Genomic DNA, 27,928 nt, shown 5'->3' with positions numbered 1-27,928 from the left:
GCCAGGTGATTGAATCACATGACTCCCCCCCCACCATCCGCTGCCAGGTGACTTCATCAACTGCCGCCTGTCAACAGGAATGTATAAGTGCTGAATGTGCCCCCTAGAGAGGGGGACACAGGACCTCATCATCTAATCAGAATATTCCTATTGGTCAACATCTGGAGTCCCGCCTCTTCTACTTGCGCATGAGCGGGCAGTGGCGACGCAGGTCCTCCATTGAGTGCTGCCAGTGCCAGCAGGAACGGCAGAAATACTTGAAGCAAACCTAAAAAGAGAAAGAGAAAAAAAAAGGTGATAATTTTTGCAATACTGACCACTTTAAGCACCGGAGTGCTAAATCGTTTTTTCAATCGACCAGCGAAAAAAAAAAAAAATCAAGCGACCAGCAAAAAAAATAAAATAGAGGGCCAGATTCTCAGTCAGCGGCGTATCTTTGCCCGGGCGTAACGTATCCGATTTACGTTACGCCTCCGCAACTTAGACGGGCAAGTGCAGTATTCTCAAAGCACTTGCTCCGGAAGTTGCGGCGGCGTAGCGTAAATAGGCCGGCGTAAGCCCGCCTAACTCAAATGTGGAACAGGGGGGCGTGTTTTATGTAAATGTTATGTGACCTGACGTGATTGACGTTTTTAACGAACAGCGCATGCGCCGTCAGTGGAAATCTCCCAGTGTGCATTGCTCCTAATACGCCGCAAGGACGTATTGGTTTCGACGTGAACGTAAATTACGGACGATTTACGCAAAATTTTCAAATTTCGACGCGTGAACGACGTCCATACTTAACATTGGTACGCCGCATGTACGCCTCATATAGCAGGGGTAACTTTACGCCGGGAAAAGCCTAACGTAAACGGCGTATCTGTACTGCGTCGGCCGGGCGTACGTTCGTGAATTCGCGTATCTAGCTGATTTACATATTTCTAGGCGTAAATCAGCGTACACGCCCCTAGCGCCCAGCGTAAATATGCAGTTAAGATCCGACAGCGTAAGAGACTTACGCCGGTCGGATCTAATAGAAATCTATGCGTAACTGATTCTAAGAATCAGGCGCATAGATACGACGGCCCAGACTCAGAGATACGACGGCGTATCTCCTTTGAGAATCTGGGCCAGAATTTCTACATTCACACATGTGGAAACCCCTCCTGCTGTGTCATTCCCATTGTGTTCTGAGGAGAGGGGGCCTTCCCCCGGCATCAGAATACAATGATCAGTGCTGCTGGCTATAGCTGGCGGCACTGATTGATTGTGAAAAACCGTACAGGCTGGTTGTACAGATATATGGATCAAAATTCTATGATAGGGGAACACTGATGTTATTGGGGGGACTCTTATGTAATAGAAGGCGGGGCTTTTTATGTGATGGGTCCACTGATGTGGTGGAGAATACTTGTGAGGGAGGTGGAAAGACTTGATGTGATGGGGGGGCTCTCATTTATAGGGGGACTCTGATGGGAAGGGTGGGGCTTCTAATTTGATGACAGGATTCCGATGTGATGGGGGAGGTCTCTGTGGAGACGGGACTTTGATGTGATATGAGAACTCTTGTATGGTAGGGAGACCTCTAATGTCATGGGGGAACCTTATAGGGGGGCTTTTGATGTGATGGTGGGACTCTAATGTGATGGGGGAGGTCTCTGTGAAAAGGGGACTGATGAGGGAACTCTAATGTGATGAGGAGACTTCTAATGTGATGGGGGACCCTTATGGGAAAGGGAGTGGGGGAGCTTTTGATGTGATGGTCGGACTTTGATGTGATTGAGTAGGTCTCTGTGAAGAGGGGACTTTGAGGTGATGGTGGGACTCTGATGTGATGGGGAGGCCTCAGTGAAGAGGGGACTTTGATGTGATGGTGGGACTCTAATGTGATGGGGGAGGTCTCTGTGAAGAGGGGACTTTGAGGTGATGGTGGGACTCTGATGTGATGGGGAAGGTCTCTGTGAAGAGGGGACTTTGAGGTGATGGTGGGACTTTGATGTGATGGTGGGACTCTGATGTGATTGGGTAGGTCTCTGTGAAGAAGGAACTTTGAGGTGATGGTGGGACTCTGATGTGATTGGGTAGGTCTCTGTGAAGAGGGAACTTTGAGGTGATGGTGGGACTCTGATGTGATGGGGAGGCCTCAGTGAAGAGGGGACTTTGATGTGATGGTGGGACTCTAATGTGATGGGGGAGGTCTCTGTGAAGAGGGGACTTTGAGGTGATGGTGGGACTCTGATGTGATGGGGAAGGTCTTTGTGAAGAGGGGACTTTGAGGTGATGGTGGGACTTTGATGTGATGGTGGGACTCTGATGTGATTGGGTAGGTCTCTGTGAAGAAGGAACTTTGAGGTGATGGTGGGACTCTGATGTGATTGGGTAGGTCTCTGTGAAGAAGGAACTTTGAGGTGATGGTGGGACTCTGATGTGATTGGGTAGGTCTCTGTGAAGAGGGAACTTTGAGGTGATGGTGGGACTGTGATGTGATGGGGAGGCCTTAGTGAAGAGGGTACTTTGAGGTGATGGTGGGACTCTAATGTGATGGGGGAGGTCTCTGTGAAAAGGGGACTTTGATGTGGGCTCTCTGATGTGATGAGGAGACTTCTAATGTTAGGGGAGGACCCTTATGGGAAAGGGGGGAGCTTTTGACCTGATGGTGAGACTCTGATGTGATAGGGGAGGTCTCTTTGGAGAGGGGACTTTGATGTGATGGTGGGACTTTGATGTGATGGTGGAACTCTGATGTGATGGGAGAGATCTTTGTGAAGGGGAGACTTTGATGTGATGAGGGAACTCTGGTATGATAAGGAGACCTCTAATGTCGTGGGGGTCCCTTATGGGAAAGGGGGGGGCTTTTGATATGATGGTGGGACTCTGATGTGATAGGGGAGGTCTCTGTGAAAAGGAGACTTTGACCTGATGGTGGGACTTTTATGTGGGAACTCTGATGTGATGAGGAGACTTCTAATGTGATGGGGGACCCTTATGGGAAATGGGGGGGGGGGGGGGGCTTTTGATGCAGGAACTCTAATGTGATGAGGGCATTCTGACATGAATAGGGGACTCAGATGTTGAGGGGTCAAAAGGTAAATTTGTCACCTCAAACTTCCTCCATCTCCAAGTGTCATCTACACACCAAATCACAGAAAATTAGCAGCATGCTGCACAAAATGTATATAGGTTTATTCTATATAAATCAACCAAAGGCAGCCGCAGGCCCTGCACTGAACTCCTCTCACTGAACTCCTCGCACGGAACTCCTCGCACTGAACTCCTCTCACTGAACTCCTCTCACTGAACTCCTCTCACTGAACTCCTCGCACGGAACTCCTCGCACTGAACTCCTCTCACTGAACTCCTCGCACTGAACTCCTCGCACTGAACTCCTCTCACTGAACTCCTCTCACTGAACTCCTCTCACTGAACTCCTCTCACTGAACTCCTCGCACTGAACTCCTCGCACTGAACTCCTCTCACTGAACTCCTCTCACTGAACTCCTCTCACTGAACTCCTCTCACTGAACTCCTCGCACTGAACTCCTAGCACTGAACTCCTTGCACTGAACTCCTCTCACTGAACTCCTCTCACTGAACTCCTCTCACTGAACTCCTAGCACTGAACTCCTAGCACGGAACTCCTCGCACGGAACTCCTCTCACTGAACTCCTCTCACTGAACTCCTCACACTGAACTCCTCACACTGAACTCCTCGTACTGAACTCCTCGCACTGAACTCCTCGTACTGAACTCCTCGCACTGAACTCCTCTCACTGAACTCCTCTCACTGAACTCCTCGCACTGATTAGAAAAGATGATCCAACACTGAGATCCAATCACCTTCTCTCTGCAGAAAAATGGACCGAACTGTAAACTGCAGACCTGACACACAGACTCTTCCAGGTACGGGTCAATCTGAATCTGGAAAGAGAAAAGGATGGCCATGGAATGGCAATATACAATGACATGATATACAAAGCAAAGCTACTCCAGGATCTTCATCACCTGCTCCTCTGACAACCTCAGTCTTTTCTGGCAGGCTGAAGACAGCCATGGTCTCCTCTATAGGCAGTAGGGCTGCACGATTCTGGTCAAAATGAGAATCACAATTCTTTTGCTAAGACAAAAGATCACGATTCTCAAAAATGGAATGCCAGAACCCCCCCCCCCCCCCAAAAAAAAAATAATAATAAAAAAAACCTGTGATTTATCTGAAAATATGAATATATAAAAAAAGAGACCAGTGATATGTCTATAATGTTAAAGATCATATAACTCCTATGAAAAAAGCAGAATAAAACTTTGATTCTGATTTTTTCATAGGAGTTATATGGTCTTTAACATTATAGACATATCACTGGTCTCTTTTTTTATAGATCAGAAGCAGTACTGTCAGCAACCATTGGGTGGCGCATGGATACACACAGTTGTACAGAACTGTGAGAAGGTTTAATACATCAGAAGCAGTACCGCCGGCAACCACTGGGTGGCGCATGGATACAAACTATTGTTGTGAGAGAAGCTCAAGGAATCTATCCAGCGGCGCAGGCTGCTGACGTCGGTTTCGATGTCGGCGGCATTTGCGTTCCACGCTGGTTACGTGGAACCAGCGGTGAACACAGAAGAATCGCGGGTCATCCCACGGGGAGATTGCGGGCGGGGAGAATCGAAATCGCGATTCTCTCCGCGATTAATCGTGCAGCTCTAATACCACTACAGAGCGGTATCTCTGTGCCAGATCACGTATATATACAGGATCCGACACTTCTGGGTAGGGGAGCGCTCATGCACGCCAGTGCTGCCTCGCTTCCGCTGTCATTACACACAGGCGATGAAGTGGTTAAAAAAGATTTGCTTTCAGCATATTTGAAAAAACAGCAGGTATAAGCAGCCTCAGAGCACATTCATTGGATGCGAGTCCACCACACTTACCTTCTTGGTGAATTTGGATGTTTTTATTTCCACAAAAGCCGCGCTCACCGCCTTGAGGTAACTGCGCTGGTTGCTGAAAGTGACGCGTCCAGAACCTGAGCGAAATAAACGTAATACACAGAGATAATAAAGTTGAACCCTCAGCCCAAATCTGGTTATAGGCTTAAGAACAGCGCAGATGTGCCAATACAGGTGCATTACGCTTTTTCCTTTTTTTTTTTAGAACTTGTTTGAAATATCACAATTGTAGAATTGTGTCTGACTAAGGTAAATACTTAGGCCCGGATTCACATACATTGGCGCATATTTATGACGGCGTAGCGTATCTAATATACGCTACGCCGACGTAGCGCAGAGAGGCAAGCACCGAATTCACAAAGCACTTGCCTCCCAAACTGCGCTGGGTTCCCTCGGCGTAAGCCGTCGTAGGTGGAAGTGGGCGTGAGCCATGCTAATGAGGCGTGACCCCATGCAAATGATGGGGCCAAGTGCCATACAAGTACTTAAAACGAACGGCGCATGCGCCGTCCCGTAGACGTATCCCAGTGCGCATGCTCAGAATCACGTCGGAACTACTCCCTAAGATACGACAGATCACTGCCTACGACGTGAACGTAACCTACGCCCAGCCCTATTCACGTACTACGTAAACAAAGTAAAATACGACGGCTGTTCCCTGGTCCATACCTTAGCATGAGTTGCGCCTCATCTATGGGGAATACCTTTACGCCGGACGTACGACTTACGCAAACCGCGTATATTATGCGCCGGGCGCAAGTACGTTCGTGAATCGACGTACCTTCCTCATTTCCATAATTGAATAGGAAATCAATGGGAGCGCCACTTGCGGCCAGCGTAAATATGCGCCCACGATACGCCGGCGTAGGAAAGTTACGTCGGTGGGATGAAGCCTATTTTCAGGCATATCTCAGTTTATGGGCACGGCGCATAGATATGACGGCGCATACTTACACTTACGCGGCGTATCTCGAGATACGTCGGCGCAAGTGCTTTGTGAATCCGGGCCAATGTATTTAGCACCTCATCCCAAATAGTCAAGTATTCAAAAAGGGGGAGAAATTGGGAGAGGATTATCAACGGTGCTTGCAAATAATAATAGAAACCGTATATATAAAAAAAATATAGTTCAATAAAGACAAGATTAAAAAACAAACAAAGCAGTTTGTAGAGTAGCGTTTAACATTTCATTATGGTGGTCAAGTGACGAAAGTTCATGCTGAATTGGAGCTCATATTTGTATACTATCCCAACATGTTTCGCCTTATGGCTTCATCAGGGGATATACGAATCAACCAATGACAAGTGGCATTTCATTCAGTCCTATTCACCCCAGCGACGTTGCTGCGGTAAATACTACATGGCGTCCTTTTTTCAGTACGCCTAAAAAATACGTAAAAAAAAAAACTGCTGCTCACCAATCGGGTACTTGTGCTTATCGGTATCAATGCCGGCGTAAACCACTCCACCGAAAAGGTCATTCATTACTGTGGCGAGGGCTTCAGCACTTAGCATGCCATGCAATGCACCAACAAACACAGTCTTAGTGCGATCCACGCGACTCGATGCATTGAGAACAAAGTTGCTGTCTGCCAGCACCCAAGGTATGACTTGCACCTAGAGGACACAAAAAGACAGTCTGAACAAAATTGGTGCTCAATAAAAAGGCAAAAAAAAATATTTTTAAGCCTCAATAATTCACCATGTGTCACCCACAAGGCGCAGCTTTCTGGTATTCCTGCCACACTGAACTGTGAGGGGCTGTTACCTTCTTGCTGCGCATTCGGCGGCTTGACATTCTATAGAAGTGTTCACACGGCTCATTTCGTCTTTCCAACTTTTGGGTGCAGGCTTGAAGTAATGCTCTCACTGACTTCTCCAACTCAAAAACCAGATAAACATAGCCTAAAATATTAAGAAATACAAATCTAAGACAGCACAGCTGTTGTGTGGCCCTTGGGGCCCCCCATAAACAGTAGTCTGTGTGTTTATTCAATCTATCTTCAAAAGCATGTCCCCAGTCTATGGATGTCCCTAGTCTATTGATGTCTTCTAAATGATGTCCCCTTTTTATGGATGTCTTCCTAAACATGTCTCCAATCTATAGATGTCTTCTAATGCATGTCACCAGTCTACGGATGTCTTCTTAAACATGTCCCCAGTCAATTCTAAAGCATGCAACCAGTTTATGGATGTCTTCTAAAGCATGTCCCCAGTATATGGATGTCCTCTTAAACACGTCTCCAATCTATGGATGTCTTTAAAAGCACGTCCCCAGTCTATGAATGTCCTATTAGTCAGTCTATGGCTGTCTAATAATGCAGTGGTCCCCAACCCTTTTGGCACAGGGGACCGGCGTTGTTAAAGAAAATTGTGCCAAGGCGGGGTATGCGCGGGGTATGCGCCTTTTCGCAGGAAATTTATCGGGGTAATGGCTAATCATCCCGGCACAATGATTGATATGGTGTCAGGATGATTAAAGCGCATTATTTCTATTATTAAATTGTAATATACAATGAAATAGTTCAACTCACCATAATGCAGAATGTGCCAGAGTGCCGCTCGCCACGTCACCTGCCACCCGATACGGATTGTCACTTGCCACATCGCCTGCCTTCATATGCAGCTTGTCACTTGCCACGTTGCCTGCCACCAGATGCATTTTGCCACTTGTCACGTTGCCTGCCACCAGATGCGGAGGGTCACTTGCCAAGCTGCCTGTCACCAGATGCATTTTGTCCCTTGCCACATCGCCTGCCACCAGATTCAGATTGTCACTTGCCGCGTCACCTGTCATCAGATGCAGCTTGTCATTTGCCACCAGATGTGGATTGTCACTGCTTTGGTGGCAGCACAGGTGTTCGCATTAGGTCAGAGGCAAGCCTGGAGTAGCGGGTAGTGACTAGTGAGGGAGAGCAGCGGTAATGGGGGGGTGCTTTGCAGTGTTAATGGGACATCTTTTTTTCCCCCAGCATTATAGCAGCCCCGCTGTGAGCGGGGAAGAGCGGCAATGCAGGCGGGCGGTGAGAGATGATCTCTTCTCGCTCGCCTCAGTATAGGGGCCCCGCTGTGAGCACGGCACAGCAGTGATGTGGGTGGGCGGGCGATGGGAGATGATGTCATCTCTCTTCTCGCTCGCCTCAGTATAGGGGCCGCGCTGTGAGCACGACACAGCAGTGATGCGGATGGGAGATGATGTCATCTCTCTGCGCTGCAGTGTGTGGGCGGATTATTTAAAGTTCCTCCTCGGGCGGCCCGGTACCGGTTGATCCACGGACCGGTACCGGTCCGCGGCCCGGGGGTTGGGGAACACTGTAATAATGCATGTCCCCAGTCTATGGATGTCTTCTTAACCATGTCCCCAGTCAGCAAAAGTCTTCTAAAGCAGGCCTCCAGTTTATGGATGTCTTCTGAAACACGTCCCTATTCCATGGATGTTCCCAGTTTATGGATGTCTTTTAAAACATGTCCCCAGTATATGGATGTCTTCAAAACATGTCCCCAGTCTATGGATGTCTTCAAAAGCATGTCCCCAGTCTATGGATATCCTATTAATTATGTCTCCAGTCTATGGATGTCTTACAAAGCATGCCTCCAGTTTATGGATGTCCCTAGTCTATCGATAGTATAGACCAGTGATGTTGAACCTTGGCACCCCAGATGTTTTGGAACTACATTTCCCATGATGCTCACCTACACTGCACAGTGCATGAGCATCATGGGAAATGTAGTTCCAAAACATCTGGGGTGCCAAGGTTCACCATCACTGGTATAGACCCTGACCAGGTCTCTTGGACTGGAGCACCCCTCCCCCTCTTCATAACCTCACATTAGTGGCCACCAGTGCATAGGAGGAATCCCTTCAGTTCTCCCACATAGAGGAGTTTATCTCCCATGGTTGAGACCCAGGTTCTTTCATTCTATTAACAGGGTAGGACCCACTAATTCGGGGTACTTTGTCGCAGTAAGTGGGCTTAGCACTATATGACCATATAGTGTGACCAAACCCCCGTATTTTTGCATGTGTGCGCTTTAATCTGTTTTGTCTTAGTCTATCCATGTCTTCTAAATCATTTCCACATTTTATGGCTGTCTTCCTAAACATGTCTCCTGTCTATGGATGTCTAATAATGCATATTCCCAGTCTATGGATGTCTGCTTAAACATGTAAATGGAATTAAAGTTCACGTGCGTGTAAAGGCAGGTGTCCCAAAACTTTTGGTAATATAGTGTAGCTGCTGAACATAGCCGGGTAATATTGAAACCTTTGTAGTAATTCCATCACCGTGCCCCAGAAGCTCCAAGGGTGGCTTGTTGTGCGTCATCACAAAGTGCTCAAATAAAGTAATCGCCTACCACTCTACTATTACCTTTAGATATATTACCTGTAGGAGGACAACGTGGATGAAGTTCCTGCTTACCAGGCCACTCAACAGTCAGAGCACCAAACACACGGAATGCTTTTATCAGGGATGCTGCAAAGCAAGAAAGGCAAATACACAATATAAGAAATGAAAGGACAATGTCTTCTATCTGGGCTTGAAAGACGGGCCAACATCTCAGCAAAGGCTTTTTAGAATGTTAAGCAAAAAAGACAACTACCCTAATGGATAACTAGCTTTTAGTGTAATGCCACGTACACACCATCACTTTATGTGATGAAAAAAAATTACTTTAATTGACTGTGTGTGGGGGAAAACGTCGTTTTATGTCTTGTAAAAAATGACCAAAAAAAATTGAAGCATGCTTCAATTTTATGTGTCGTTTTTCAAAAGTGCACTTTTTACTTCACAGAAATTGACCGTGTGTAGCAAAAAACGTTGTTTTCTAAGACGTTTTTTCATCCACGCATGCCCAGAAGCTACTTATGAAGCGAGTTTCAATGGAAAACGTGGTGGAACGTAACCTCACTTTGCAAGAACATTGTGAGAAAATGATGGTGTGTAGGCAACGTCGTCTTTGAAAATTGAAGTTTCAAAAACGTCATTTTTTACTTCACAGAAAGTGTCGTTTTTTTTCATCACATAAAGTGATGGTGTGTATGCGGCATTAGATTGTTAGTCAGCTTTCAAGCTGCTCCCATCAACAGCGGGATAACATGTCTTCCCAGACTCCTAGTTGCTCCCATCAGCAGCGGGATAACATGTCTTCCCAGACTCCTAGTTGCTCCCATCAGCAGCGGGATAACATGTCTTCCCAGACTCCTAGTTGCTCCCATCAGCAGCGGGATAACATGTCTTCCCAGACTCCTAGTTGCTCCCATCAGCAGCAGGGTAACAAGTCTGGCAGCACAACCCCCCCCCCCCCCCCAGCAGAATTTGGTCCTCCACGTGGACATCATATGACATCCTCCTGGAACGTGCCTTGCGCGTGGTCGCGATCTATCAGTTATATTACAACGCTGTACTGCACTGATGACAGTATGTGAATATTTTTTTTTTTTTTAAGTCTTAATTTTCCAAAAAATTTGGACAAAAATTTCCAATTTCAAAAAACTTGCCATGCCTCTGTCAGGGAAGGTTCCCCCTGCTGGTGTTACTGCCTGGTATTTGGCGTGCAGTACTGTGGCCCACCACCAGGTGTCTCCCGACAGTCTTGGACTGTCGGGGGAGTTCTTCCCTGGTGGTGCTATGTGATCCTTGGGCTGCAGTACTGGCGTCCACCAGCGGGGGATTCTTGGCAGTGTGGTGCATACAGCCCTTCCTGCGTTCAGGTGTAACCTGAACGTAATTAACAGGCTTATATATACCCGGCGTGTGCAATCAGTCCTCGCCCTGGTATCGGTCTACTTACCCTGATCTTGAGCTTGTATTTGACCCTGATTTCTGGACCTGATCCCTGGACCTGATCCCGATCCTTGATCCCTGCCTGGACTTGTCCTCCCTGTGTCCTGATTCCTGTCCCCATCCTTACCCATCTACTGACCTCCCATGTGTATGACCTCGGCTTGGCTCGTTTATGAATACGGTATTCCCCTTTATTTGTACATACTGTTTGTCGTTTTATTGTGCACTGGTGGTTCACACATTTGTAAATAAACACCTTTTATTTCACTACTCACCTTGTTTGGTTCCTCTGTGCGGTCACACAGTCTGATCTACCAGCATTCCTGACAGCCTCTTACTAAATACCTTGGACGGTCTACTTTTCGAAAGAAAGGTAATTTGGGGGGTATTTGTACTGTCCTTACATTTTCGGCCCTCAAGAAATGACAGTACATCAGGACTGATCGATATTCAGATATATATTCACAGTTTGTGGACTCTATGGCCCGGATTCACAGACATTGGCACATATTTATGCTGCCGTAGCGTATCTCCTTTACGCTACGCAGCACAGAGAGGCAAGCACTGAATTCACAAAGCCAGTGCTGCCAAAACTGTGATGGGTTTCCTAGGCGTAAGCCGGCGTAGGTGGAAGTGGGCGTGAGCCATGCAAATGAGGCGTGACCCCATGCAAATGATGGGCTGAGTGCCAGACAGATACGTATAACGAACGGCGCATGCGCCGTCCCGTGGACGCATCCCAGTGCGCATGCTCAGAATCACGTCAGAACTACTCCCTAAGATACGTTGGATCACTGGCTACGGTGTGAACGTAACCTACGCCCAGTCATATTCACGTCCTACGTAAAATACGACGGCTTGTGTTCCCTTTGCATGGATGCTGCTGAGTTACACCTCCTTTATGGGGCATAACTTTACGCCGAACGCATGAATTTACGCTCACTGCGTCAGACGGACGTACGTTCGTGAATCGGCGTATCTCCCTCATTTGCATGTGAATAGAAAATCAATGGGTGCGCCAAATACGTCCAGCGTAAATATGCGCCCAGTCTACGCCGGCGTAGGCAAGTTATGTCGGTCGGATGAAGCCTATTTTCAGGTGTATCTTAGTTTCTGAGTCCGGCGCACAGATACGACGACGCATATTTGCACTTACGCGGCGTATCTGGAGATAAGTCGGCGTAAGTGCTTTGTGAATCCGGGCCAATAACTTTCCTACAGACTAAATAATAAACGCCAATTTGGGTTACCAAAGAAATGGAGGAGAATATATTTTGGGCCTAAATTTATAAAGAAAGATTATTGATTTGTACAATAGGAACCAAGAAATTTTATTAATTTTTTTTCATAATTTTTGGTCTTTTTTCCTTTATTTAGCAAAAAATAAAAAACGACAGTGGTGATTAAATACAACCAAAAGAAAGCTCTATTTGTGTGTAAAGAAATTATTAAAAATGTCATATGGGTACAGTGTTGCATGACCGCAAAGCTGAAAATTGGCCTGGGCGGGCAGGTGGTGAAAGTGCCCTGTATTGAAGTGGTTGTGAAAGCATCAGGTTCCTGATTTCCCTCTGTTTGCTTGCCTGACCTAGATCCCCTTGTTGCAAACCATAGCCTCCCACCCTGACTACTCTTTGGATTGCTGCCTGACCTTGGACTGCTTACTGGACTATGCTTGCTCGCTGCCTGCCCTGACCCTGGACTGCTTACTGGACTATGCTTGCTCGCTGCCTGCCCTGACTCTGGACTGCTTACTGGACTATGCTTGCTCGCTGCCTGCCCTGACCCTGGACTGCTTACTGGACTATGCTTGCTCGCTGCCTGCCCTGGCCTGCCTACTGGACTATGCTTGCTCGCTGCCTGCCCTGACCCTGGAATGCTTACAGGACTATGCTTGCTCGCTGCCTTCCCTGACCCTGGACTGCTTACTGGACTATGCTTGCTCTGACCCTGGACTGCTTACTGGACTATGCTTGCTCGCTGCCTGCCCTGACCCTGGACTGCTTACTGGACTATGCTTGCTTGCTGCCTGCCCTGACCCTGGACTGCTTACTGGACTATGCTTGCTCGCTGCCTGCCCTGACCCTGGACTTCTTACTGGACTATGCTTGCTCGCTGCCTGCCCTGACCCTGGACTGCTTACTGGACTATGCTTGCTCGCTGCCTGCCCTGACCCTGGAATGCTTACTGGACTATGCTTGCTCGCTGCCTGCCCTGACCCTGGACTGCTTACTGGATGATGCTTGCTTGCTGCCTGCCCTGACCCTGGAACTGTATATTGCGCCTCTTTGTTAACTGCCCCGACCTTGTAACTGTTTTCATCTGGTCTACTCACACTCTGTGACATCCCAGGGAAGGCCACCGAGAAACACCTTGCAGGAATAAACCTGATTCTTGTTGCGAGGAGGTAGCTGACCACTCCATGTGTAAGATGCTTCATTTAAAGCTATTAATGAAAAAAAATAGTTATGGCAATATTAACTCCTGCTTTGAACTTTTCTAGGACATTTATATGGCAACATTCAATATCAAGCTCTTGACTTTTACATACATTATGTGCGTGGATAAACATTAATTTCCTTAGAACAGGAACATGGCAAGAGTGCTAATCGTCCTATACATTGGAACCTCGGATTGCGAGTAACGCAGTTAAGGAGCGTCTCGCAATACGAGCAATTTTTTGTGAGTTTGGTCAGAGGTGAAGGGGCACCGGAGCCGATCTGAGCCTTTTGGAAATACTCAGTTCCCGAATGCAGCCGCGCTGTCTCTGGGTATTTCTGAGTCTCTCCGGCGCTCCCCCACCTCTGGCCACATGTGGTATTGCATGCATACAATAGAAGTCAATGCGGAACAAATTATCCTTGTTTCCATTGACTTCTATGGGGAAACTCGCTTTGATATGCAAGTGCTTTGGATTACAAGCATTCTCCTGGAACGGATTATGCTCTTAATCCCAGTTTCCACTGTGTCTATATTTCTATTATACTGCCATATTGCTTATCTTAGTGGGGAACATTCATGCACCCTAATCACTTTCCATGGCTCTCTTCTATCCCCTCAATAAATCCAAGCCTTCATCATTCAAGGCTACTTGAAATATACACTATATTACCAAAAGTATTGGGACGCCTGCCTTTACACGCACATGAACTTTAATGGCATCCCAGTCTTAGTCCTTTGGGTTCCATATTGAGTTGGCCCTCACAAATTGTCTTCCGGAAAAATGGTCAAAAATTCCCATAGACGCACTCCTAAACCTTGTGAACGGCCTTCCCAGAAGAGTTGAAACTGTTATAGCTGCAAAGGGTGGGCCAACTCAATATTGAACCCTACGGACTAAGACGCCATTAAAGTTCACATGCATGTAAAGGAAGGTGTCCCAATACTTTTGACAATATAGGGCTAGATTCAGAAAGAATTGACGTCGTCGTATCTATTGATACGGCGCGTAAATTCTAAGCTGCACCGGCGTATCTTCTTTCTGTATTCAGAAAGCAAGATACGCCAAAATTTGGCTAAGATCCGACTGGCGTAAGTCTCTTACGCCGTCGTATCTTAGTTGCATATTTACGCTGGCCGCTAGGTGACGCTTCCGTCGATTTACGCAAGGAATATGCAAATTAGGTAGACACGCCGATTCAGAAAGGTACGTCTTTTTTTTACGTCGTTTGCGTAAGGCTTTTTCCGGCGTAACGTTACCCCTTATAAAGCAGGGGTAAGTCATGTTAAGTATGGACGTCGGAAACGACCGAACAGCGTCGTTTTTTACGTAAGTCGTTCGTGAATAGGGCTGTACGTAAGTTACGTTCACGTCAAAAGCATTGACAGTTTGCGGCGTAATTTGGAGCATGTGCACTTGGAAACGTTCACGGACGGCGCATGCGCCGCTCGTAAAAAACTTAAAATACGTGGGGTCACAATCAATTTGCATAAAACACGCCCACATCATCCACATTTGAATTAGGCGGGCTTACGCCGGACAACATACGATACGCCGCCGCAACTTAGGGCGCAAGTTCTTTATGAATACGGAAACTTGCGCCCTAAGTTACGGCGGCGTAACGTATCTGAGATACGTTACGCCCGCACAAAGTTACGGCGGGCTATTTGAATCTAGCCCATAGTGTGTAACAAGATGTCAGCTGCTGGCTTACTGTGGCCAAGTGCAGGGTTTGCCAAGATGACCCCTCCGCCAGCCCACTCCGCCCACTGACACCAGACTCGCCCTCCACGCCCACTGAATCCATTCGTCGGCTCCGCCGCACACTGAGACGGTCCGATCCGCCTACTGACGATGCCCACCCTCTCTGCCCAGAGTCCGCTCGCCGCCGACCAAGTATCAGGCGCATTTGTGCGAGTATAAGTACTCGCACAAATGCTCAGTATCGGTCCTGATACCGATACTAGTATCGGGACAACCCTAATAGAAAGGATGAATTCATCTTACATGTGCACTTAGTTTCAGCTGCTATGGTATCTGGATTTTCTCGGCTCCCCGGTATCCTTAAACTTTTCCAAAAATCGGACAACGTCCACAAATCTCTTACCTGCAGCCTGTTTATGCAGCCGAGCTTCCCTTTCAATACTAAATGGGTCGTGTGCCGATTCTAAAAGGTCCCGGGATGGACAGACAGAAGGGCCCGGCCATCTCTTGGACATCCTCAAGTGGGAAGCTGTTGCTAAAGAAGCATTGTCCGGATTCCGCCTTGAGCCAACGGCCAACTTCAAAGGGTCTCGAGATACGCCACCTCTCGAAGATTGCAATGATAGAGGAGGAGAAATCCGCAAACCTGACTAGAGTAAGCCACAAACAAAACATGACAAATTAGTGAACTCAAAGTGGAGTTCCACCCTGAAAAAAAAAAAGCAGTAAAATGCTGCAAAAACTCACCCGAAATACCTGTTGCTATGCGGATGTTCCTAATCTGCCTCTTCCTTATCCACGGCGGGTCTTCTTCCGCATCCTCCTTCTTGTGAATAGGACGCGCTGCCTTCTGGGAACTGTGTGTATCCCAGAGAGCAGCCCCCCATTCACAAAGCGACGCGAGCCTCGCGCATGCGCAGTAGGAAACGGGCAGTGAAGTCGCAAGCTTCACTGCCTGTTTCCCTTACTGAGGATGGACCTGCAATGATCCGGATCATACACTATTTGATGGGGCGCACTCCTCGACAGAACACTGGTACTAGCAAGGTGTACCTAATAAAGTGGCCGGTGAGTGTAAGTGTGAGTAGGGCCAACATGCTAAAGAGAAAAGCTGATTACCAGGGAAGGAAAGTTGCTGTTAACTTACCATCAAGTCAGTAAGGTGATCCGAGGCAGAGTGGAATCCACTTGTATCAGAACTCGAGGGGCTGCTAGAGCGGGATTCTAAAATCAAACTGCTGTCCAATCTGGAGCCATTCAGCAGGAGGGCCGGGTCTGAGCCAATGGGATCCATTGGCCAGGAGCCAAGAGGTGGTGGATTTGCTGGAGGGTTTTTGAGTAGGTTGAAAACTAGAGATAAAAAGTCCAAAAATTGTGTTTAGTCTTCAAGTTAATGTTGTATAACACGACCGTGCATGGTCAAACAAGGCCCTTTTCACACTTGTGCGACTTGTCCTGCGACTTGGGACTGCAAAATCGCACGACAAGTCGTTCCCCATGTTTTCCAATAAGCACCGTTCATATCTGTGCGACTTCAAGTCTCAGCGACTTCAAATTAGTCCCTGCACTACTTTGGTCCGACTTTGATGCGATTTGAGGACCATAGACCTCTTGTTTACACAGGCATTGCTTAACCACTTAAGCCCCGAAACATTTTGCTGGCCAAAGACCAGCCCACTTTTTGCGATTCGGCACTGCGTCGCTTTAACTGACAATTGCGCGGTCAAACAAAATTGAGGTACCTTTTTCCCCCCCACAAATAGAGCTTTCTTTTGGTGGTATTTGATCACCACTGCGGTTTTTATTTTTTTTGCGCTATAAGCAAAAATAGAGCGACAATTTTGAAAAAAAATATTTTTTTTTGTACTTTTTGCTATAATAAATATCCCCAAAAATATCTAAAAAAAATGTTTTCCTCAGTTTAGGCCGATACGTATTCTACTACATATTTTTGGTAAAAAAAAATCGCAATAAGCGTTTATTGATTGATTTACGCAAAAGTTATAGCGTCTACAAAATAGGGGATAGTATTATGGCATTTTTATTAATAATTTTAATTTTTTTACTAGTAATGGCGGCGATCTGCCATTTTTATCATGACTGCGACATTATGGCAGGCACATCGGACACTTTTGACGCTATTTTGGGACCATTGTTATTGATACAGCGATCAGTGCTATAAAAATGCACTTATTACTGTGTAAATGACACAGAACGGGTTAACCACTAGGGGGCTAGGAAGGGGTTAAGTGTGTCCTAGGGAGTGATTCTAACTGTGTGGGGGCGGGGCTTACTTTGACACATCACTGATCGCTGCTCCCGATGAGAGGGAGCAGTAGATCACTGTCCTGTCACTAGGCAGAACGGAGAGAGGCCTTGTTTACACTGGCCTCTCCCCGTTCTGCAGCTCTGTGACCCGATCGCGGGACACTGGCAGACATTGAGTCCGCGGGTCCTATGAGCACGGAGCTAGCAGGCAGGGGCTCCAAATTCATAGTGACGTATATATACACGTCACTTTGCGCAGCCGTGCCATTCTGCCGATGTATATGTGCAGGACGCGGTCGGCAAGCGGATAAATTCCTCGATCCAATTCGCAGCAAAAATTGCGGAAAAATCAAGCAATTTTCAGGTCTCACAAGTGTGAAAGGGGCCTAAGATAAACTAGACAATCATGTTTTGGGCTGCATGGTAAAAATAAACTGGGACACACCATTAGAAGGATTACTAACAGGAGGAAGGAGGTCCTGATTCTTCTATATAGATATTTATATCACTAGAGGGGTCACCAGCACAAGTAAGGAGGTCCTGATCCCTCTATATATCTTTAGTTATTACTAGAGGGATCACTAAGGCCTCGTACAGACGAGGGGTTATCCGCTGGAAACGGTCCGCCGCATCTTACCTGACTTGGTTACTGTCGGTGTGCTAGACTGCCTAGAAACCTCGAGGTCCAGGGAGCTCCATACTCGGTCCCAGCCAGTCAGGCCAGGAAACTGTAGACCGCAGCGGGCGTTGTCAGGGTCAGGAGGACCACGAGGGGATGGATCTTGGGTTGTAGGGAAGAGCACTCTGCTTGCCCCCTCTGTATTAGGATAGTCTGCTTAGAAAGAGGAAGAAAAAGATGATTCTGGTGAACATAAAGAAATCTTCACCTGCAACAGGTAGAATGCGCTGCCTAATAACAGACTTATCATTACCCACACCCTCGTATTCTGCCTTGCCTGCTATGTTGAGAGCTCAGCAATCATTGTCTCAGGCCTCTTCCACACAGGCGGACTGTTACGCCGAGAAAATTGATACCCAACCTGTTGCGCTTCAAAATTGCGTCTGCTCGTGGAATGATGACAAACATTTACCCTTAAAAATCTCCATAGGCAACGTTTAAAAAATTCTACAGGTTGCATGTTTTGAGTAAGACCCCTTTCACACTGAGGAGTTTTTCAGGCGGTACAGCGCTAAAAATATCGCTGCTATCCCGCCTGAAAAACTCCTGCCCAGCTACCTCAATGTGAAAGCCTGAGGGCTTTCACACTGAGGCGATGCGCTGGCGGAAGACAAAAAACTCTCCTGTCAGCGGCATCTTTGGAGCGGTGAGAGGAGCAGCGTGTATACCGCTCCTTCCCATTGAAAACAATGGGAAACCGCGGCAATACCGCCTATGCAGAGGCGCATTGCGGGCGGTATTAACCCTTTATCGGCCGCTAGCGGGGGTTAATACCGCACCGCTAGCGGCCGATTCCCACGGCAATCCCGGCGGTATAGCGCCGCTATTTTTAGCGGCGATATACCGCCAACGCGGCTCCCAGTCCAATGTGAAAGGGGCCTTACAGAGGAGGTCTAGGGCTAGAATTTTTGCTCTCGCTCTAACGATCGCGGCAATACCTCACGTGTGGTTTGAACACCGTTTTCATATGTGGGCGCTGCTCGCGTATCAGTTCGCTTCTGTGCATGAGCTCGTCTGGACAGGGAGCTTTAAAAAAACATTTTTTTTCTTATTTATTTTGCTTTATTTTATTTCTTTTTACAGTTTTTTTTTTTTTTTTTTTTAATTAGGGTCACTTTTATTCCTATTACAAGGAATCTAAACATCCCTTGTAATACAAAAAAGCATGACAGGACTTCTTAAATATGAGATTTGGGGTCTAGAAGACCTCAGATCTCATATTTGGACTAAAATGCAATAATAAAAAAATATATAATAATTATGTCATTATAAAAAATAAAATAAAATAAAAAGTCCCTTTAACCACTTATCTACCACCCGCCGTCAAATGACGGTGGGAGGAAGACCCTATTGTTCTGGGTGGACGTCATATGATGTCGAACCTTCCAAAGCCACTAGGGACCCGATGCACGTGCACGGCGGCCACAATGGCAGCCGGGCACCTGCGATTGCGCAGTAACTGAGCAGGACCGTGGATCTGTGTGTGTAAACACACAGATCCACGTCCTATCAGGGAAAGAAGACCGATGGTGTGTCCCTTGTACATAGGGACAACCATCGGTCACCTCCCCCAGTCAGTCCCCTCCCCCCACAGTAAGAATCACTCCCAGGGAACACATTAACCCCTTGATCGCCTCCCTAGTGTTAACCCCTTCCCTGCCAGTCACATTTATACAGTAATCAATGCATTTTTATAGCACTGTTCGCTGTATAAATGTGAATGGTCCCAAAAATGTGTCAAAAGTGTCCGATGTGTCCACCGCAATATCGTAGTCACGATAAAAATCGCTGAGCGCCGCCATTACTAGTAAAAAAAAAATAATAATAAAAATGCTATAAATCTATCCCCTATTTTGTAGCTGCTATAACTTTTGCGCAAACCAATCAATAAACGCTTATTGCGATTTTTTTTTTACCTTTTTTACCCCAAAATATGTAGAAGAATACGTATCGGCCAAAACTGAGGAAGAAATGTGTTTTAAAAAAAATGCATAGTTATTATAGCAAAAAGTAAAAAATATTGTGTTTTTTTTTTCAAACTTGTCCCTCTTCTTTTGTTTATAGCGCAAGAAATAAAAAACGCAGAGGTGATCAAATACCACCAAAAGAAACCTCTATTTATGGGGAAAAATTATTAAAATGTAATTTGGGTACAGTGTTGCATGACTGCGCAATTGTCATTCAAATTGTGACAGCGGTGAAAGCTTAAAAAAATGGCTTGGGCAGGAAGGGGGTGAAAGTGCCCTGTAGAGCCTTCCAAAGCCACTAGGGACCCGATGCGCGTGCCCGGCGGCCATTGCGCAGTAACTGAGCAGGACCGTGGATCTGTGTGTGTAAACACACAGATCCACGTCCTGTCAGGGAGAGAAGACCGATGGTGTGTCCCTTGTACATAGGGACAACCATCGGTCACCTCCCCCAGTCAGTCCCCTCCCCCCACAGTCAGGGAACACATTAACCCCTTGATCGCCCCCTAGTGTTAATCCCTTCCCTGCCAGTCACATTTATACAGTAATCAATGTCCCTCTTCTTTTGTTTATAGCGTAAGAAATAAAAAACGCAGAGGTGATCAAATGCCACCAAAAGAAACCTCTATTTATGGGGAAAAAATTATAAAAATGTTATTTGGGTACAGTGTTGCATGACTGCGCAATTGTCATTCAAAGTGTGACAGCGCTGAAAGCTTAAAAAAATGGCTTGGGCAGGAAGGGGGTGAAAGTGCCCTGTAGGCAAGTGGTTAAGACCTATGGGTGAAAGTGACGTTTTGACGTCGCTTCCGCCCCGCTATGATATGGAGACGGGTGGGGGCCATCTTTCCCTCAGTCGTCTCCATACCCAGCACGAGAGAGGACCGGATCGCCTCCGCCGACGGCAAGCGGCGGAGGGCACCGGAGAGCGGCGAGAGGTGGGGCGCCCCTCTCCCGCCATCAATTAAAGTGATCTTGCGGCGTATCCGCCACAGAGACCACTTTTATCTTGTAGCGGACCGCCCGCTGAAGAAAAGGATACTGTGGTTATGGTAGCTAGCGGCTACCATAACAACGGTATTCCTCTTTAAACAGCCAACGTAAAACTGCGGCGGGCGGTCCGGGAAGTGGTTAATGAACCAGGCAAAGCTAGGCTCAGCTCCCATGCATGGTCCGATCTGATTGATCCACTTCTGCTGTACAGTCTGGCTGTCTGTCCTAGCTTGTCAAGCTCTTATATTACAATTTAGGAGGACAATATTCCACTCTGCTCATCCGTGGGAGTGGAAAGAGCTGAAGCAAATATATTGCAAAGATTTATCTCGTAACCATAACCTTCACTTTCTGGGCCAAACTGAATGCAGGGATGGAGAAGTCGGGGTCAACAACAGGAGTAAAAAAAGTAATTGCCTTGGCAATGGAAAGGTTTTAAGCTTTACTGCTAAAACACCAGAGATAAGCAGGCCTGCTAAAGCAGATCTGTTAAGAAAAAAGCAACACTAGATACATCATTGTCCTCTAATGCCGCGTACACGCGATCGGAAATTCGGACAGCAAAAGTCCGATGTGAGCTTTTGAACGGAAATTCCAACCGTGCGTAGGCTCCATCGGACTTTTGCTGTCGGAATTTCCGCCAGCAAAAGATTGAGAGCAGGTTCTCAAATTTCCCAACAGAAAAAAATCCTTGCCATAGCCGCCGACTGTATCACTCGGCCCCGCCTCCCGCGTCACTGGATGTGATTGACAGCAGCGAGAACCACTGGCTGCGCTGCTTTCAATAAACCAATGAATGAGCCGGGAAGACGGCCGAAAAGCCTGCAAGAAAAGGGGGGGGGGGGCGCCTCTAATCCACAGATGTTTTTTCACCTTAATGCATAGAATGCATTAAGGTTAAAAAACTTTTACCTTTACAACTCCTTTAACCACTTAAGACCCAGACCAAAATGCAGCTTAAGGACCTTGCCCCTTTTTGCAAATCGGGACTGCGTCGCTTTAACAGACAATTGCGCGGTCGTGCGACGTGGCTCCCAAACAAAATTGGCGTCCTTTTTTTCCCACAAATAGAGCTTTCTTTTGGTGGTATTTGATCACCTCTGGGGTTTTTATTTTTTGCGCTATAAACAAAAATAGAGCGACAATTTTGACAAAAATTCAATATTTTTTACTTTTTGCTATCATAAATATCCCCCCAAAAATATATAAAAACATTTATTTTTTTCCTCAGTTTAGGCCGATACGTATTCTTCTACATATTTTTGGTAAAAAAAAATCGAAATAAGCGTTTATCAGTTGGTTTGCGCAAAATTTATAGCGTTTACAAAATAGGGGATAGTTTTATTGCATTTTTATTAATTTTTTTTTTTTACTACTAATGGCGGCGATCAGCGTTTTTTTTTCGTGACTGCGACATTATGGCGGACACTTCGGCCAATTTTGACACATTTTTGGGACCATTGTCATTTTCACAGCAAAAAATGCATTTAAATTGCATTGTTTATTGTGAAAATGACAGTTGCAGTTTGGGAGTTAACCACAAAGGGGCGCTGTAGGAGTTAGTGTTCACCTAGTGTGTGTTTACAACTGTAGGGGGGTGTGGCTGTAGGAATGACGTCATCGATCGAGTCTCCCTATAAAAGGGATCACTCGATCGATGCGCCGCCCGTTCTTCAGCTCCGGGGAGCGATCGCGACGGAGCGGCTATAAACGAATAGCCGCGCCGTCGTCCCGGATCGCTCCCCGCGGGAATCCGACCGCCGCATGTAGCGGGGGGGGGGGGTTCTGGGGGGGCAAGGACGTACCTGTACGCCCATTTGCCTGTACGTACATATACATGCGGCGGTCGGGAAGTGGTTAAGGGGGGAAATCTTCCAGCCTGTAAGTGGTAAATTGGATCATTTTATATCACATACACAGAAGAATGCCTTGCAGGGGGTCACATTTACCGTTGGCCTTGGGGGTGGTATGAACCGCAGCGGCATCCAAAAAGTCGTCCAACATGGCATTTACCAGTCTGAAAATATCTGCATTGGTACATGTAGAAAGAGCCGGAGTGTCAGACAGGTGTCCCCGGCAATCCTTGGTTCTCCCAAAATCATCCATCTGCAAAATAAATGCTTTCATTTTAATAGGCCAAACCATCTGGGAGATGAAGCCCATCTGACCCCCCCTGGCAGTCACAATGCCCCTTCCCCTTTACCCGTGTATTGTGTTTTTATACTGGCATTTGACACCTTTTTAGAAATTCTGGCCCAGATTCTCAAAGACTTATGACGGCGTATCTCCATCTACGCCGTCGTAAGTCCGAATGTGCGCCGTCGTATCTATGCGCCTGATTCATAGAATCAGTTACGCATAAATTCGGCCAAGATACGAGCGGCGTAAGTCTCCGACGCCGTCGTATCTTGGGGTGCATATTTACGCTGGGCGCTAGGTGGCGCTTCCGTTAATTTCCACGTCGAATATGTAAATGAGCAAGATACGCAGATTCACGAACGTACGTACGTACGAACGTACGTACGTACGTACGTACGTACGTACGTCGCAATTAGTTACGCCGTTTACGTAAGACATACGCCGGCGTAAAGATAAAGCTGCTCTCTAGGTGGCGCAGCCCATGCAAGGTATGGACGTCGGAACAAGCGTATCTTTTTACGTCGTTTACGTAAGTCGTACGTGAATGGGGCTGTGCGTAGGTTACATTCACGTCACAGGCATTGAGCCGGCGTATCTTTGGGTGTAAATTCAACGTGATACTGAGCATGCGCGCGCATGCGCCGTTCGTTCGGCCATGCATCTACATGGGGTCACGCTTAATTTAAATACAACACGCCCACGACCTGCCTACTTTGAATTACGCGCGCTTACGCCGGCCCATTTACGCTACGCCGCCGTAACTTAGGACGCAAGTGGTTTGTGAATACTGCACTTGCCTCTCTAAGTTGCGGCGGCGTAACGTAAAAAAGATACGCTACGCCCGCACAAAGTTACGCCGCCCTACGTGAATCTGGGCCTCTCTCTACAATACTTAGTAGCTGAAGAAATTCTTAACAGTCTGAAACAATTGAGTCGCCGGTCACAAGGCCATATTAGGTCCACGTCAATGACCAAGTATGACCAATGACGTCACAAGCCTCCCTGCCTACAGACATAGGTGTGTGCAGCCTATTGCATTAGGGTGTGCCCCCAAAAGCTTAAACACAGAGCAACAGAAGTTATAGAGCAAAGCAATATTTTTGAGATTTGTGCTGGGAGGGAAGATTGAGGGGGATTTGAGGGAGGAGATTTGTGCTAGGAGGGGGGATTTGTGCTTGAAGAAGGGACTGGGGGAAATGTGTGCTAGGAGGAGCGATTGAGAGGAGATTTGTGCTGGGAGGGGAGATGAGAGAGGGAATTTGTGCTAGGAGGAGCGATTGAGGGGGATTTGAGGGAGGAGATTTGTGCTTGGAGGGGGGATTTGTGCTTGAAGGAGGGACTGGGGGAGATTTGTGCTGGGAGGAGCAATTGAGAGGAGATTTGTGCTGAGAGGAGAGATAAGAGGAAGAATTTGTGCTAGGAGGAGGGATTGAGGGGGATTTGAGGGAGGAGATTTGTGCTTGAAGGAGGGACTGGGGGAGATTTGTGCTAGGAGGAGCGATTGAGAGATTTGTCCTGGGAGGGGAGATGAGAGATGGAATTTGTGCTAGGAGGGATTGAGGGGGATTTGAGGCAGGAGATTTGTGCTAGGAAGGGGATTTGTGCTTGAAGGAGGGACTGGGGGAGATTTGTTCTAGGAGGAGCGATTGAGAGGAGATATTTGTGCTGAGAGGGGAGATGAGAGGAAGAATTTGTGCTAGGAGGAGGGATTGGAGGGGATTTGAGGGAGGAGATTTGTGCTAGGAGGAGGGGGGATTTGTGCTTGAAGGAGGGACTGGGGGAGATTTGTGCTAGGAGGAGCGATTGAGAAATTTGTCCTGGGAGGGGAGATGAGAGATGGAATGTGTGCTAGGAGGGATTGAGGGGGATTTGAGGGAGGAGATTTGTGCTAGGAGGGGGGATTTGTGCTTGAAGAAGGGACTGGGGGAGATTTGTGCTGGGTGGGGGGATTTTTGCTAGAGGGATTTGTGCTTGGAGCAGGGATTGGGGGGCATTTGAAATGTCATTTTGCTGTGGGACTGTTCTAAACACTTTTCCGGCATACTATAGACACCCCCCAGGCATAAAATTTAAAGGAATATTTAATTTGTATTTTTTCACTTTAAACATTATTAAAATCATTGCTCCCGAAAAAATGGCCGTTTTTAAAACGTTTTTTTTTTGCATTGGTACCTGTCCCCTGGGGCAGGACCCGGGTCCCCAATCACTTTTTATGACAATAACTTGCATATTAGCCTTTAAAATTTGCACTTTTGCTTTTTCATGTCAATCTCCCGTAGATTTTGATTTCGAATTTGACGCGAACACCGCAAATTGTTCGCTATTCGGCGAACACCCGATGTTTGAGTCGTACATCAGGCTCATCCCTAATAATAATTTTCATGTATTTTTAGGGCTAGATTCAGCAAGAAGATACGGCGGCGTATCTCCAGATACGCCGCCGTAATTTTAAACCTGCGCCGTCGTATCTTTACGTCGATTCTCAAAGGCAGATACGTAGAAAAAAATAGGCTTCCCCCTGCCGACGTAACTTGAATACGGCGGCGTATAATTGTGTGCATTTTTACGCTGGCCGCTAGGGGCGCTTCCGTTGTTTTCGGCTTAGAATATGCAAATGACCTAGATACGCCGATTCACAAACGTACGTACGCCCGGCGCAATTTTTTTTACGTCGTTTACGTTAGGCTTTTTCGGCGTAAGGTTACTCCTGCTATTAGGAGGCGCAGCCAATGTTAAGTATGGACGTCGTTCCCGCTTCGAAATTTGAATTTTTTTACTTCGTTTGCATAAGTCGTTCGCGAATAGTGCTGGACGTAATTTACATTCACGTCGAAAGCAATGACGATTTGCGGCGGAATTTCGAGCATGCGCACTGGGATTCTTTCACGAACGGCGCATGCCGTAAAATACGCGGGGTCAACATCAATTTAAATAAAACACGCCCCCCCTCATCCTCATTTGAATTAGGTGTGCTTACGCCGGCCCCATTTACGCTACGCCGCCGTAAGTTAGGAGGCAAGTGCTTTGTGAATACAGCACTTGCCTCTATAACTTACGGCGGCGCAGCGTAAATACGATACGCCGCCATAAGAATGGGCGTAGATACCTGAATCTAGCCCAGAAGGCCATATTCTCAAAGAATTACGCCGGCGTATCAGCAGATACACTGACGTAACTCCGAATCTAAGTCCGATCCTATGTTTAAGTGTATTCTCAAACTGAGATACACTTAAACATGCCTAAGATACGACGGCCAGCGCCGTTGTATCTTAGGCTGCAATATCTACGCTGACCGCTAGGTGGCGTTTCCTTTGCGGTCAGCGTAGAATATGCAAATGACTAGTCACGCCGATTCACGAACGTACGCTTGCCCGTCGTAGTGTTTTTACGTCGTTTCCGTAAGCGATACGCGGCGTAAAGATAAACATGCCCCCTAGGTGGCGTACTCAATGTTAAGTATGGCCGTCGTTCCCGCGTCGCAATTTGAAAATTTAACGTCGTTTGCGTAAGTCGTCTGTGAATGGCCCTGGACGCCATTTACGTTACCGTCAAAACAAATGACGTCCGTGCGACGTCATTTAGCGCAATGCACGTCGGGTAATTTACCCGACGGAGCATGCGCAGTACGATCGGCGCGGGAGCGCGCCTAATTTAAATGATCCACGCCCCCTACCAGGATCATTTGAATTAGGATTGCTTGCGCGGGTGGACTTTACGCTACGCCGCCGCAAGTTTACAGGTAAGTGGTTTGGGAATCAGGCACTTGCCCGTTAAACTTGCGGCGGAGTAACGTAAAGGAGATACGTTACGCCGCCGGATATCTACGAGAATCTGGCCCTTAGTGTTTTGCAGGGGGGGGGGGCTGGGATTTCTAGGGACAGCCCATGTGAACGGGGCCTTGGTAGGAATTTATCAGGAAATGTGTAAGTTGTGTTGTGTGCTAATAATGTTTTTAAAGTATTTTCTTAATACAAATAGTATTTTGATAAACATTTGGGCAGTTATTGCCAGGATTGTACTGGCCCCTTGACTTTATTTTTTTCTGCCCCCCCCCCCCCCCCAGATCAGACAGGCCCTGTGCATTACCCTGCAAAACTTTACATAAATCCTACCCAACAAACCTATAGATATAACCTGCCCTGCCCTACAGACCATTGCATATATAATATATATATATATATATAATGAGTGTGCAATCATTTCCATAGAGAACCTGCAGCGCACACATGGCGGCTCCTCGGCGGCTCTTCCTCTGCGCTCGGCTCCGGACAGGGAAGACACGTGACCCTCCCCGGGGATTAACCCCTGCTCCGCTGCAGAGCAACCAATCGCAGAGGCCTTCTCTGTGCTGCACACCAGGCGCATGAAAACAGTTGCAGTAGGCGGCTACACACGCAGTGCACGGTCTGGGGCCCCCTCACACTGGTCTGGGGCCCCTCACACTGGTCTGGGGCCCCTCACATGCTGCACCATTAGGAGGGGATCCAGGAGGCACTTACCATGGGGGGAAGCATGGCCCGGGCATCCATCCTCCTCTTCTTCTACGACTTCTCTGATTTACTTTTCAACAACAAGCAGGGGCCCCGCCCCCTTCTCCTCTCGGTCCCCGCCCTCCAAGAACTAGGAATAGGAGGAACCTATCTCCCACTACTGCTGGAGGAACGTGAGGGGGCGGGGCTTACTGTGCTCCCACGTCCTGGGGGGAGCACTTATTGGTGGAAGGGTTGGAATATAGTGGGGGGATCAGTGATCACTCACTGGGGGGGGGCGCAATATACTGGGGGGTCACTGATTGGAGAGGAGTGCTGGATCATATTGGGGATCAGTGATCACTCATGGGGGAGGGATAATGCAATATACTGGGGGGCCACCACTCATTGGCAGGAATGCTAAAACATCCTGGGGGGGTCACTCATTGGGGAGTAATGTTTGATCATCCTGGGGGGGTCAGTGATCACTCATGGGGGGGGGGTGATAATGCAATATACTGGGGGGACCACCACTCATTGGCATAAATGCTGAC

General features: G+C 47.4%; 1 protein-coding gene across 1 annotated transcript; it reads right to left on the bottom strand.

The window, feature by feature from the left end:
* Window positions 1-27,442, bottom strand: LOC120919577 (cytoplasmic polyadenylation element-binding protein 1-B-like). Its single transcript, XM_040331790.1, has 12 exons — window positions 27,405-27,442; window positions 22,716-22,872; window positions 17,765-17,962; window positions 16,007-16,209; window positions 15,263-15,509; window positions 13,051-13,161; window positions 9,315-9,404; window positions 6,698-6,834; window positions 6,348-6,546; window positions 4,912-5,006; window positions 3,820-3,900; window positions 1-268 (listed from the first exon to the last, which is right to left on the bottom strand). Exons 1-12 carry the CDS (start codon window positions 27,432-27,434, stop codon window positions 179-181), a joined length of 1,638 nt encoding a protein of 545 aa, XP_040187724.1. The 5' UTR covers window positions 27,435-27,442; the 3' UTR covers window positions 1-178.
* Window positions 27,443-27,928: the final 486 nt, after the last annotated feature.

The sequence above is a fragment of the Rana temporaria genome, chromosome 12 (assembly GCF_905171775.1).
Source record: "Rana temporaria chromosome 12, aRanTem1.1, whole genome shotgun sequence".
In the NCBI taxonomy this organism is placed as follows: domain Eukaryota; kingdom Metazoa; phylum Chordata; class Amphibia; order Anura; family Ranidae; genus Rana; species Rana temporaria.
Note: the sequence above shows the minus strand (reverse complement) of the source record. Positions and strands in the feature narration are given on the sequence as shown.